The 14451-nt window shown below is 47.0% G+C and overlaps 1 protein-coding gene across 1 annotated transcript in view; it reads left to right on the top strand.

The window, feature by feature from the left end:
* Window positions 1-14451, top strand: part of GFRA3 (GDNF family receptor alpha 3) — a 26586-nt gene that overhangs the window by 4884 nt on the left and 7251 nt on the right. Inside the window, exons 2-3 of the mRNA XM_021713012.1 lie at window positions 5176-5463; window positions 11836-11928. Coding sequence (XP_021568687.1) covers window positions 5205-5463; window positions 11836-11928 — 352 coding nt within the window. The 5' untranslated portion in view covers window positions 5176-5204. The remainder of the gene's footprint in view (window positions 1-5175; window positions 5464-11835; window positions 11929-14451) is intronic.

Genomic DNA, 14451 nt, shown 5'->3' with positions numbered 1-14451 from the left:
ACTCTGTTGCCCAGGCTGAAGTGCAGTGGCATGCTCATGGCCACTGCAGCCTTGACCTGCTGGGCTCAGGCGAACCTTCCACCTCAGCCTTCCAAGTAGTCAGAACTACAGGCACGCGCGACTACTCTAGCTAACTTTTTGATTTATTGTACAGACAAGGTCTCACCAAGTTGCCCAGGCTGGGCTTGAAACCCTGGGTTCTGGCAATCGTCTCACCTTGGCCTCCCAAAGTGCTGGGATTACAGGATTGATCCACCATGTCTGACCAAACTATATATTTTTTGTTTGTTTTTGTTGGAGTTGGAGTCTCACTCCTTGTCACCCAGGCTGGAGGGCAGTGGCATGCTCCTGGCCACTGCAGCCTTGACCTACTAGGCTCAGGCGATCCTTTTGCCTCAGTCTTCTGAGTAGCTGGAACTACAGGCACGTGCCACCATACCCAGCTAATTTTAAAATTTTATTTAGAGATGAGGTCTCGCCAAGTTGCCCAGGCTGATCTCAAACCTGCAGGCTTAGGCAATCCTCTCACCTCATCCATCCTCCCAAAGTGCTGGGATTATAGATGTGAGCCACCCTGCCAGGCCTTTTTTTTTTTTAAGTTGGCATCTCGCTCTTGTCATCTAGGCTAGAGTGCAGTGGCACACTCACAGCCACCACATCCTCGACCTGCAGGGCTTAGGCAAACCTTCCACCTTAGCCTTCCAAGTAACTGGAACTACAGATGTAGGCCACCACGCCTGGTTAGTTTTTTGTGTGATTTATTGTAGAGACGAGGTCTCACCAAGTTGCCCAGGCTGGTCTAGAACCCTGGGCTCAGGGTGTCTTCCTGCCTTGGCCTCCCCAAGTGCTGGGATTATAGACTGAGCCACTGCACCTGGCCAAGCTATATATTTTTGATTCGTATAGTTTTCTGTATGTTCTTCTTCAAAAAATGTTTTTTATCAAAGAAGATGTACAAGTAGCAAACAAGCGCATCAAAATACATTCAGCGTCATTCTTTCTTTCTTTTTTTTTTTGAGTTGGAGTCTCACTCTGTCGCCCAGACTGGAGTGCAGTGGCCGCTCCCGGCCACCGCAGCCTCGACCTGCTGGGCTCCGGCGATCCTTCCGCCTCAGCCTTCTGAATAGCCGAAATTACAGGCACGCACTACCACGCCCGGCTGATTTTTTTGATTTATTGTAGAGATGAGGTCTCGCTGCCCAGGCGGGTCTTGAACCCGCGGGCTCAGGCAATCCACTCACCTCAGCCTCCCAAAGGCGCGGGATTACAGGCTGAGCCACCAAGCCCAACTCATTTAATGTCTTTCAACATTAGGGACATGCAAGTGAAAACCACAATGAGATATCATGTCACACTCAAGAGGGTGGCTATAATTTTTTTTAAAAAGGGAAAATAACAAGAGTTGACAAGTATATGGAGGAACTGGAATTCTCACACATGGCTGGTAGGAATGTAAAGTGGTACAGCTGCACAGCCTGGCAGTTCCTCAAAAAGTTAAACAGACCAACCTGGGCAACTTAGCGTGACCTCATCTCTACTAAATCAAAAATATCAGCCGGGCATGATAGCATGTGCCTGTAGTTCCAGTTACTTAGAAAGCTGAGATGGGAGAATCGCCTGAGCCCAGTGGATTGATGCTGGGGTGGCCATGAGTGTGCCACTGCACTCCAGCCTGGGTGAAGTGAGACTACAACTAAAAAAAAAAAAGTTAAATATATAATTACCATATGATCCAGCAATTCTGCTCCTAGACATATCCCCAAAATAATCAAAAACAGGTGAAATACTTGTACATGAATAATCACAGAAGTGCTATTCACAACCAAAAGGTGGAAGCAACTCAATGCTCATTAATTTATGAAAATAGATAAACAAAATGTGACCTATCCATACAATGAGATATTATTCATCCATAAAAAAGAATGAAGTACTGATACATCCACAATGTAGATGAACCTCAAAAACATTATGCATGGTAAAAGAAGCCAGGTACAAAAGATCAGACACATATTGTATGATTCCATTTCTATGAAATATCCTGAATAAGTAAATCCATAGAGACAGAAAACACTTTAGTTGTAGCCAGGGGCTGGAGAGAAGGGAGAATGGGGAGTGGGTGGTTAATGGGTACAGGTTTCCTTTTGAGGTGATGAAAATGTACTGGAGCCGGGCTCGGTGGCTCAGCCTATAATCCCGTGCCTTTGGGAGGCTGAGGTGAGTGGATTGCCTGAGCCCGCGAGTTCGAGACCCGCCTGGGCAACTTGGCAAGACCTCATCTCTACAATAAATCAAAAAATTAGCTGGGCGTGGTGGCATGTGCCTGTAGTTCCAACTACTTGGAAGGCTGAGGCCAAACGATCTACTGAGCTCAGCAGATTAAGGCTGCGGTGGCCATGAGTGTGCCGCTGCACTCCAGCCTGGGTGACGGAGTGAAACTCTGACAAAAAAAAAAAAAAAAAGTACTGGAATTAGTTAGAAATGATAGTTGTACACTACTGTGAATGTTCTAAGTGCCACTTAATCATACATTTAAGAAGATTAATTTTATGTTGTGTACATTTTACTTCAATAAAGAAGTTTTCCAACTTGAAAAAAAATTCATTAAAAAAGGAAAAAAGAGACCGGGCTCGGTGGCTCACGCCTGTAATCCCAGCACTTTGGGAGGCTGAGGTGAGTGGATTGTCTGAGCCCGTGGGTTCGAGACCCGCCTGGGCAACTTGTCGAGCCCTCATCTCTACAATAAATCAAAAAATTAGTTGGGTGTAGTAGCGCACTTGCTACTTGGAAGACTAAGGTGGAATGATTGCCTGAGCCCAGCAGATCAAGACTGGTGGCCATGAGCAGCGTGCCACTGTGCTCCAGCCTGGGTGACAAGTGAGACTCTGACTCAAAAAAAAAAAAGGAAATGATTCTGGATTGTATGTGAGAATGGGTTTAGAAGATGGAATCAGGGAGACCAGCAAGGAGGCTTGGCACTAGTTCAGACAAGAGTTGATGGTGACTTGAGCTAAAAAAAAGTCATAGCCAGACACTGTGGCTCACACCTGTAATCCCAGCACTTTGGGAGGCTGAAGTGAGCGGATTGCCTAAATCCAGGAGTTGAAGCTTGGTTCAACTCCTGCCAGCTTGGTCAACATGGCAGGACCTTGTCTCTACAATAAATAAAAAAATTAGCTGGGTATGGTGGTATACACCTGTAGTCTCAGCTACTTAGAAGGCTGAGGTGGAAGGATCGCTGAGCCCAGCAGGTCAAGGCTTCATTGGCTTTGTGTGTGCCACTGCATTCCAGTCTGGGCAACAGATTAAGACTCTGACTCAAAAAAAGAAAAAAGAAAGAAAGAAAGTGGTCACAGACATGGAGAAAAGTGGACAGATTTCAGATGTGTTGTGGTGTTGGCAGGACTTGTTGGCTTGAACATAGGATGTAAAAGAGAATTAAGATTGACTTCTAGGTGGAAGAATCGCCTGATCCCAGAGGTTGAAGCTGTGGTGACCATGAGTGTGCCACTGTACTCCAACCTGAGCAACAGAGTGAGGCTCCAACTCAAAAAAAATAAAATAAAATAAATAACTCCTAGATTTTTCATTTGAACAACTGGAGAGTGGGTGGTGGTGTTCTAGTACCCCATGTTAAGAATCCTAAATCTGCCAGGCATGGTGGCTCATGCCTGTAAACCCAGCACTTTGGGAGGCAGAGGTGAGAGGATTGCCTGAGCCTACAGGTTCAAGACCAGCCTGGGCAACATGGTGAGACCTCATCTCTACAATAAATTGAAAAATTAGCTGGGCATGGTGGCACACGCCAATAGTTCCAACTACTTGGAAGGTTGAAGTGGAAGGTCTCCTGAGCCCAGCAGGTCGAGGCTGCTGTGGTCATGTGCACTCCAGCCTGGGCGACAGAGTGAGACTCCAATGGAAGGAGGGAAGGAAGGAAGGGAGGGAGGGAAGGAGGGAAGGAAGGAAGGAAGGAAGGAAGGAAGGAAGGAAGGAAGGAAGGAAGGAACCCTAAATCCTAGGATGCAGGGGCTTCCTCCAGAGCTGAGCTATAATCAACCTTGGTATCTCTGAGTGAGAGACAGGGTCAAATTACCCTTTCTTCCCTTCTGCCAATAGCTCCCCACCCTAACCCCAAACAGTTACTGCCATTAGATATTTTAAACATTATTTTTAGGCTGGGCGCGGTGGCTCACATCTATAATCCCAGCACTTTGAGAGGCCGAGGTAAGAGGATTGCCTGAGCCCATGGGTTCGAGATCAGCCTGGGCAACTTGTTGAGACCTCATCTCTACAATAAATCAAAAATTTAGCCAGGTGTGGTGGCACATGCCTGTAGTTCCAGCTACTGGGAAAGCTGAGGCAGAAGGATCACCTGAGCCCAGCAGGTCGAGGATATGGTGGCCATGAGCGTGCCACTGCACTCCAGCCTTGGCAACAGAGTGAGACTCCAAATTTTAAAAAAAATTATTTTTAATGGAAGACTCAAAGTTATGCCAATTTGACTGGGTGCAATGGCTTACGCATGTAATTCCAGGATTTTGGGAGACCAAGACCAGCCTTGGCAACATGGTGAGACCTTGTTGCTACAATAAATTTTTTTTTTTAATTAGCTGAAAGTGGTAGTGCATGCCTGTAGTCCCAACTACTCAGGAAGCTGAGGCAGAAGGATTACCAGAGCCCAAAAGGTTGAGGCTACAGTAGCTGTGACCATGCTATTGCATTCCAGCCTGGGTGACAGAGTGAGATTCTGTTATGCAAACTCTCATTTAACATTCCCTTCCACATTCTCAGCTCTCTGGTTATGATACTAGCCTTGCCTGTGGCATGGCTCTGCCCAGGGCTATCTTCCTCTATGGACCCTGATGACCCTAATGGCAGGATCATCAGACTAAGCTTCAAACAGCTGTCCTCCCTGGCCTCTTTAGAGGCTGAGTTGTGTCTCTTCAGACACTCATCTCTTGGACCTGATCTGTTCTGTCTAGATTGTGACTGCTGCAGACTGTCCAGTCCTGCTGGGGTTCTCTCTCTCTACCTTTGTTCCTAACGGCCTTTTGTGCTACTCTAAGACTTCCTCCAGGTTTCATCAAGAGTACCCCCTCCTACTCTACCTCAAGACTTGGTACTCCCAGACAACTACTCTGCCCTTACGTGAGCCTCACCTTATCTCTCCCTTTACAGGGGAACCCCTTTCCACAGAGAGCCGGCTCATGAACAGCTGTATCCAGGCCAGGAGGAAGTGCCAGGCTGATGCCACTTGCAGTGCTGCCTACTACCACCTGGATTCCTGCACCTCTAGCGTAAGCACTCCATTGCCCTCGGAGGAGCCTTCAGTCCCTGCGGACTGCCTGGAGGCAGTACAGCAACTCAGGAACAGCTCTCTGATAGGCTGCACTTGCCACCGGCGCATGAAGAACCAAGCTACCTGCCTGGACATCTTTTGGACCGTTCACCGTGCTCGTGGCCTTGGTGAGGCCCCCATCCTAGACTAAACTGGGGAAGATGGCTCTTGGGATTGTTTTTTAATTCTGCCGAATATGGACCACAGGGTAGATTCTGATGGGGATGATAACGACATTTGACATCAAAGAGGTGGAGGGAGGAATTGGCAGTATCTTTTTGGGTGCTGACAATGTTGCCCTCTCTTCTTCCTACTTCCCACTTTTTTTCGAGTTGGAGTCTCACTCTGTCGCACAGGCTGGAGCGCAGTGCCATACTTATGGTCACTTCAGTCTCAACTTCCTGGGCTCAGGCAATCCTTCTGCCTCAGCCTTCCGAATAGCTGGGGCTACCGGCTCGCATCACCACACCCGACTAATTTTTTGATTGACTGCAGAACCACCACACCCAGCCCCTGCTTCCCACTTTCTTACCTGGAAATATGTATTCCACTTGGCAGAGCTGTGAACCAGGCCGAGGCCCAACTTGGGGAGCTTCTGGAATGGGAAGGAATGGAGAGGCGATCAGGAAAAGGGTTTTAAGCCATAAACAGGTTCCAGATACCATGTAACCCACAAGTTTAGAGAGACTAGGAAGTAGCATCTTGGTCCGCCTTTTGACGGAAAAGATGCTCATTAGCCAGACAGAAGATGGTGAGAGAGCAGGCACAGAAAGAGCCAAAGAGAGGAGCTGCCTTTTACTCTTTCCATAGACCCCTCTCTCTGATAGTCCAGCTTTTACTAGACTATGTTGTGGTAACAATGTATTGACTTTTGTTTCACCTGTCTTCTTCACTGTGGGATCCAGGCTAAAGGTGCACCCTCTTATCTGGAATGTTCCCTTCTCATGGCAGAAGGAAATGAGCATTGGCAGAAGTGTGCAATGTTTTTAAAAGCTTTGCTCAGGCTGGGCATGATACTTCACGCCTATAATCCCAGCAATCTGGGAAGCCAAGGTGAGAGGATTGCCTGAGCCCAAGGGTTCGAGACCAGCCCAGGCAATTTGACAAGACCTCATCTCTACAATAAATCAAAAAATTAGCCGGGTGTGATGGCATGTGCCTGTAGTTCCAGCTACCTGGAAGGATGAGGTGGAAAGATCACCTGAGCCCAGCAGGTCTAGTCTTCTACTTGCATCCCATTGGCAGAACAAATCACATGGCCAAGTCTAGGATCTCATGATAGTTTCTATATTGTGTCTGGATGTGGCTCCTCTTGATCTAGAAACCTGTAAACTAAACAGATAAGTTATCTGTCTCCTATACATACTCAGCATACAATATGTAACAGAGTCAGGATAACCACATCAAACACTCTCAGAAAAGGGAGGAATGGGAGGCACACCGCTGATATTGGTACATAGCAATTCTGAAATCCTGCTAGACCAATGTTACAAGGGCTCTTTCCCCTGGGAACAGTGGTTTTTTTTAGTTTTAATTTTTATTTTTTGAGTCAGGGTCTCACTCAGTCATCTTGGCTGGAGTGCAGTGACACGATCACTCACTGCAGTTTTGACCTCCTGTGCTCAGGTGATTCTTCTGCTTCAGCTTCCCAAGTGTGCACTACTATGCCCAGCTAATTTTAAAAAATATGTTCTGTAGTGATAAGGTCTCACTATGTTGCCCAGGCTGGTCTTGAACTCCTGGGCTCAAGCAATCCTCTAGCCTCCGCCTCCCAGAGGGCTGGGATTGCAGGTGCATGCCACCATACCCAGCTAGTTTTTATTTTTTTTTGGTAGAGACAAGGTCTCTATGTTGCCCAGGCTGGTCTCGAATTCCTGGGCTCAAGCAATTCTTCCACCTCAGCCTCCCAAAGTGCTGGGATTACAGCCCTGAGACACTGTGCCTGGCTGGGATTTTTTTTGGGTTTTTTTTTTTGAGTTGGAGTCTCACTCTGTCACCCCGACCGGAATGCAGTGGCCACTCCCGGCCACCGCAGCCTCGACCTGCTGGGCTCCAGCGATCCTTCCGCCTCAGCCTTCCAAGTAGCTGGAATTACAGGCGCACTACCACACCCGGCTGATTTTTTGATTTATTGTAGAGATGAGTTCTCGCCTGCCCAGGTGGGTCTCGAACCCGCGGGCTCAGGCAATCCACTCACCTCAGCCTCCCAAAGGCGCGAGATTACAGGCCGAGCCACCGAGCCTGGCTAGGGATTGTTTTTTAATAAGGCCTTGTTTTTGCTCTTTGGGAGTAGTTGCCCAATCTGTTGTTCTCCAGAGTTCTTGGCCAAGCCGTCTGGGAAGTCCCTTCTTTTCCATTATTCTCTTTGACCACATTTGAAAAGGGCACTGGGGACTATAACCTCCCTGAGGACTGAGCAACATTCTTAGCCTGCTTCCTGCCTGAGGAATGTTGGGGCATTTTAAGTCTCAAATAGGTACAGTCTTTTAAAATCCAGGCTGGTAGCTCTTTGCAATACATCTCTCTAAAAGCATAATTGCTTCTTATATCTTTGATTTTTATCATCTTGTGTGCCAGTAGCCTTTCCCACAATTCAAGACATGCATCTTTTTCTAGAACTAATTAGAAGTCCCTTGGCCTTATCAGGCTTCTGTGGAAGAACCACTACTTTAGTCTTTTTTTTCCTGAGTACATTTGTCCAACTGGCAGAATTTCTTGAGTACCATCTTGATCAACTGCGAGATCTCCACAAATGCCATGATAACCATATGCCTGATTTGGTCTTTTCCCCAAGGCTGAGTTGTGATCAACCTTATCACTCAAAGCATTTTCAATTTTATCTCTTATCTTTTGAATATGAGAAACAGTTGTATTTTTTAATCCTGTAAATCCTGAAATTTCTGGGTTATCTTTTCCATTTCCTCCCTATTTGTGAGCTGGCCAATTCCTTTTTGAGTTTATATCTTTCTTGTAGCACCTTGCTAAATGCAGCCAAGAGCAATCAAGTCATACTAGTAACCCTTTGTTTCTCAGCTTCTTCCTCTTAGCACAAGCTCATTCAGAATAGCATCTTCCTTTCAAGTTATTGCAGGCAACAATGCCAAATGACTTGGCATTGTGTAATGAAGAGTACCATCTTTAAGCCCCCAGAAATAGCTTCTTTACCACCCATTGCCCGGTCTCAAAGTCAATGCCACACATATTAGGTTTTTTTGTTACTGTAGCATCCCACTTCTAGATATCAACTGATTTTTTTTTAGTTTTCAAGATTTTTTTCCTTTAATTTTGCATAGCTTTTCTTCCTTTGAAAGTTAGCACAGACCGGGCGTGGTAGCTTACGCCTATAATCCCAGCACTTTGGGAGGCCAAGGTGAGAGGATTGCCTGAGCCCACGGGTTTGTGACCAGCCTGGGCAACTTGGTGAGACCTCATCTCTACAATAAGTCAAAAAATTAGCCGGGCATGGTGGCGCATGCCTGTAGTTCCAGCTACTTGGAAGGCTGAGGCAGAAAGATCACCTGAACCCAGTAGGTTGAGGCTGCAGTGGCCGTGAGCATGCTACTGTTCCAGCCTGGGCAACAGAGTGAGACTGCAACATACACACACACAAAAAGAAGGTTAGTACACAAAATACACTTTAGATCATCTAGTCTACTTTTGAAAAATGTTTTTTAAGATGTGTGGTACAATTCAGGATTAGGTATACAAGTGGACATCATACAGGCAAAGTTTCAGGCTCCCTTTGGTCCCTATTTTGCCTGGTTTGAGATCAGGTACCCTTATTGATGTTGTGTCCCGCCCCCCCACCCCGGCAGTATTCTGCTACTGCCAATCCCTTTCTTATAGTATTATGGTAAATGTTCAGGGTCCACTTATGAGTGTGAACATGTAGTACTCAATTCTTTGTTTCTGTGATAGATCACTGAGTATTATTGATTCTAAATCTATACAAGTTGCTGTGAAGTCCATATGTTTGTCCTTCTTTATGACTGCATAATATTCCATCATATATATACCACATTTTTTAATCCAGTCCAGTTTTGATGGGCAGTACAGTTGGTTCCACGTTTTTGCTATTGTGAACAGTGCTACAATAAATATGCATGTGCAGGTATCTTTTTTGTAGAAAGCTTTGAGTTCCTCTGGGTATATTCCCAGTAGGGGGTCAATTGCATTTTTAATAAGAATTTGCTAGGTTGTGTTGCAGTAACAACGAACCAATCCCAAAATCTGTGGCTTACAACAACAAAAATATATTTCTTGCTCATGCTACACCTCTGCTGTGGGCTTCCCTGAATTGGCTTTGTCTCTGTTCTACTTGCCATCTTCATTGGAAGATCCAGGCTGGTGGAAGGAAAAAAGTACCATATGAAGGTTTTTTGGGGGTTTTTTTTGAGTCAGAGTCTCATTCTGTCACCCAGGCTGGCATGCAGTGGCACGCTCATGACCACCGCAGCCTCGACCTGCTGGGCTCAGGTGATCCTTCTGCCTCAACTTTCCAAGTATCTGGAACTACAGGCATGCACTACCACACCTGGCTTATTTTTTGAATTATTGTAGAGACGAGGTCCCATCAAGTTGCCCAAGCTGGTATCGAACTCCTGAGCTCAGGCAATCCACTTGCCTCAGCCTCCCCAAGTGCTGGGATTACAGGCTTGAGCCACTGCACCCAGCTGAAGATTCTTAAATCTTCTGCTCAGATGTGATTACCATCACTTGAGCTCACAATCCATAGTCCACAGCAAGTCACATGGTCAGGCCTGGCATCAGTGTAGTGGGGAAGTATACTCTGCTCACAAAGGGCATGAAAGTCACATGGTAACAGGTGTAATCTTCCCCTGGGGTGGGTAGCAAATAACTGTGTACAATAAAATAGTTTACCACACTCCTTGTTACGTGCTTTCTACTCATAGGAATCACTTCTCTTTCAAAACTTCCCCTGAGACTTCTTCCCAAATTATCTTACCTCCTGCTTTTTTTCTTGCATCTAGCCCATCATCTCCTACTGCCTGATATTATCTATGTTTCTTCTCTTCTAGAGATGCATTCACAAAGGCTGTTGCATCACATCCCTGCAAGCTCACCTCCCTCACCTCGCTCTTCCAACAAGATTCATTAACCAGCATTTATTGAGCCCCTACCATGCATGTGAATTATGCAGCAATTTTATAAGACCCAGTAAGTCCCTTTAAGGAGTGCACAGGCCCATGGGGGTGACTGACAGAGAAGCATTTGCTTTGAGATCATTGTCTCTTTTTCTTGTTTTCCAGAGTCAGGTTCAGTTCACTCCCTGGCCTCACGTTCATTTCCCTATGTGCCATGCAACTCCACAGTGTCATGGTCAGGCATAGAACAGAGTCCACTGCTGTCCCTTCCCTAATAGCAAGAGAAAACAAGACAGAGCTCCCCTTGCCCGATTGTGTACCCATAGGCAATTGTCTGGTAGTTAGAAGCATACTCTGGAATCAGTCCAGATTTCAAATCCCAGTTCTTCTTTTTTTTTTTTTTTTTTTTTTTTTTTTTTTTTTTGAGTCAGAGTCTCACTGTGTTGCCAAGGCTGAACTGCAGTGGCATGATCACGGCTCAACGCAGCCTCGACCTCCCTGGCTCAGGGGTTCCTTCCACCTCAGCTCCCCCTCAGCCCTCTGAGTAGCTGGAACAACAGGCATGCTACCATGCTTGGCTAATGTTTTTAAAAGTTTTTGTAGAGGTGGGGGTCTCACTATGTTGTCCAGGCTGGTTTTCAATTCCTAGGCTCAAGCAACCCTCCTGCCTCGGCCTCCCAAAGTGCTAGAATTGCAGGCATGAGCTACTGCACCCAGCCCTAGCTCCACTTCTTATTAGCTTATGTAAGCCCGAGCTTACTTAACCTCTCTCATCCTCACATTCTTCTTACCTACCCAATGGCTTCTGGGAGGATGGAATGAGATTGGTGGATATCTCACTTATATCATGGGGCTCATCACAGTGTGCGCAACAAATAGTAGCTTTTATTGTATTATTTTGTTCTTTTTTTTTTTGAGTTGGAGTCTCACTCCATCACCCAGGCTGGAGTGCAGTGGCATGCTCACGGCCACCGCAGCCTCGACCTGCTGGACTCAGGCAATCCTTCCAAGTAGCGGGAACTACAGGCGTGTACTACCACGCCCAGCTAATTAATTTTTTATTTATTGTAGAGATGAGGTCTCGCCAAGTTGCCCGGGCTGGTCTCAAACCCACAGGCTCAGGTAATCCACTCACCTCAACCTTCCAAAGTGCTGGAATTACAGGCTGAGCCACTGAGCTCCACCACTTTTATTATTCGTATCGGTATATTCATGGAACCCAATCTACGCTGTTACCACCCTGCATTTTTCCCATGTTTGCACAGTTTGCAGCTAGTTAGGTGGAAGCTGTGCCTTTTCCTTTTCTCCACAGAACTTTGGGGTCTGAACTTCAGCCCCTCCTGCTCCCACCCCACCTGGTTCTCAGCATTCTGGTGCTCCCCACCTTGTCTCTAGGTGACTATGAGCTGGATGTCTCCCCCTATGAAGACACAGTGACCAGCAAACCGTGGAAAATGAATCTCAGCAAACTGAATATGCTCAAACCAGGTGTGGAGGGCAAGCCTAGGCTAGGGAGTGGGAGGCTGGGCCTGGACCCCAGGGAAGGGTGACTGAAGGGTGAGGGGGACACAAGCCACGGGGTTTTAGGGGAAGAGTTTCTAGCATACCAGAAGGTGAAAGTGTCAGGATGGAAGTTTGAGCTGTGGTACATGGTCTGGTCTCAAAGGAGTCATCACAGAGCAACAGTTATTAGGGAGGCATTTGAGGAGAGCGCATTAGAGCTCCCTGATTCCAAAAGGCCTGTCTGTCCAAAGGGTGTGGTAGGAGTGGCAGCTGTCCCAGAGAAAAATGGACTGAAATGGAGTATTTAACCCACATTCAAGGCAGTTAGGAAAGTAGCATTTTGTCCCTGAAGACTAGGAAATTGCTTGTTTTCAACCATTTTAATGAGATGGGTGAGGTATTGAGCAGGAAAAGTAGTGATAGAGTGTGTATTTCTGCACGGGGTGGCTTAGGGTGGGAAGCTATCAGTCTGGCAAGGACTGTGATGCATGTTTTTCAGGAAAGTGAGGTTGTGAGGTTTTTTTAATTTTAATTTTTATTTTTGAGTTGGAGTCTCACTCTGTCGCCCAGACTGGAGTGCAGTGGCCGCTCCTGGCCACCGTAGCCTCGACCCGCTGGGCTCTGGCGATCCTTCCGCCTCAGCCTTCCGAGTAGCTGGAACTACAGGCGCACGCTACCACGCCCCGCTCATTTTTTGATTTATTGTAGAGATGAGGTCTCGCCAAGTTGGTCAGGCGGGTCTCGAACCCGTGGGCTCAGGCAATCCACTCATCTCAGCCTCCCAAGGTGCAGGATTATAGGCTGAGCCACTGAGCCCGGCTACAAATCACTTTAGATATTTACAGTTTAGATATTTCTGTAAATACAGTTGTCTTACAGAAGTCCCCAAATGGGTTTATGTGGCGAAAAATCAAGATGGTGGCAAGGCCTTGTTCCTCCCGGAAGATGTGGAAAAGAATTCGCGACTTGCCTTTTCTAGCTTCTGAGAATGCTGGAAGTTCTTTGGTTCATGGCCTCCCTTCCAGCAACTGCATAACACGCCTTGACTTTGACCTTTGCTTCTGGTGTCTCGTCTCCCTCTCTGACTCTAACCCTTCGACTTCCCCTTTGGAGTATGGTGAGCCCACTCACATAATCCAGGATACTCTCCTCATCTCACAATTCTTAACTTGATCATATCTTTGATGCTCCGTTTGCCATAAAAAATAAAATATTCACAGGTTCCAGGGATAAGGGCATGGGCACCTCTGGGGACCATAATTTCTCCTACCACACTGGGGATAGATAGATTTCCAGCGTGGATGGAGCTAGTGGCTCACATAGTATTATCCAGGTCTTTCTCTCATCTCTACCTCTGCATTCCTTTGTATTCGTCTTATTCTCTGGGCCATGTCACACAGTCTTCCTCCCTGTAGCCAAGGAATACACTTGGCCCTAAATCACAGCATTTCAGATGAGTAGTTTGGGGGGAAAAAAAGATAATCTTTCCCCTCTTCTCTCTTTCCCTCTCCCTGGATCCAGTCACCAGTCTCCACTGTAGACTCCTTGAATTAAATAAGGCTCCTTGGGGTGTTTAGGAAGAAGGACACCAAGAAGGGAATAAAATTCCTTAAAGCAACTGGGTTTGGGATTTGTGAGCCTAATTCGTATGTTAATCAACACACACTCAATTTTGTAGTCCAAGCTGGTGATGCCAGACACATCAGCGACAAAGTTCCCTAGCAGCACAGCCTGGTCATTATTTAGTCTTTTAAAGTCTAGGCCAACCACACAGAGGCACGGGCAGAAATCCCAGACCTGCTCGGCTGGGAGCGTTGACATTTGCGGTTAAGCAGGACCCGGGGAAGCCACACATCCGTCCTCCTTGGTTTCATCGTGTGAGTCTATAACCTTGAGGAAAAAGACCCCTCCCTCCTGGGGTAGGTTGATCAGTAAGGGCCGTTTCAGTCCTGCCGGGCTCCAGTTTCAATCACTGAGCTCTGGATATGTGAACACTCACGCCTGCATACAGAAGACAGGGGAATTTAGAATGTAGACCCGCTTTCAGGAGCTGTAACTAGGCTGACCCTACGTCCAGGTTTGCCAGGGACAGGCCTGGTTTGCACCTGCTGCCCTAAGGGAAGTAATCATCGATCTCCCCTTCACTCTCAAAGGGGGGCCTGTTTAAGTCTCAGTGTTATAGTCACCTTAATGTCAGTGGAAGGAGGAAGAATTAACTTTTTCCTTCTGCGGTTCCGTGTGCCTCTGAGCCAGGCGGGGGCTGCAAGACACCAGTCAGGGAAGACCCCCAAGTCACACAGGTGCCCCCCTTCCCTGAGCCAGCTCTACCGACAAGGAATAAACAAACCTTTCCCACGGTAGGGAGTCGGGGTGCCTATGATGTGGCCTTGTGGTAGTCAGCCCTAGCCTCTGGGCTGTTCCTTCTGAGTCTGCTAGATCTCAGGGGTAAGTGCTCGGTTGCAGGAAAATAGCTTTCACAACTTGCCTTTGGATTTGTTTATATGAATA

The sequence above is a fragment of the Carlito syrichta genome, unplaced genomic scaffold (genome assembly GCF_000164805.1).
Source record: "Carlito syrichta isolate Samal-C Ts95f unplaced genomic scaffold, Tarsius_syrichta-2.0.1 Scaffold303986, whole genome shotgun sequence".
NCBI lineage: Eukaryota > Metazoa > Chordata > Mammalia > Primates > Tarsiidae > Carlito > Carlito syrichta.
The sequence above is the reverse complement of the archived record's forward strand: the minus strand, read 5'-3'. Positions and strand labels throughout refer to the sequence as shown.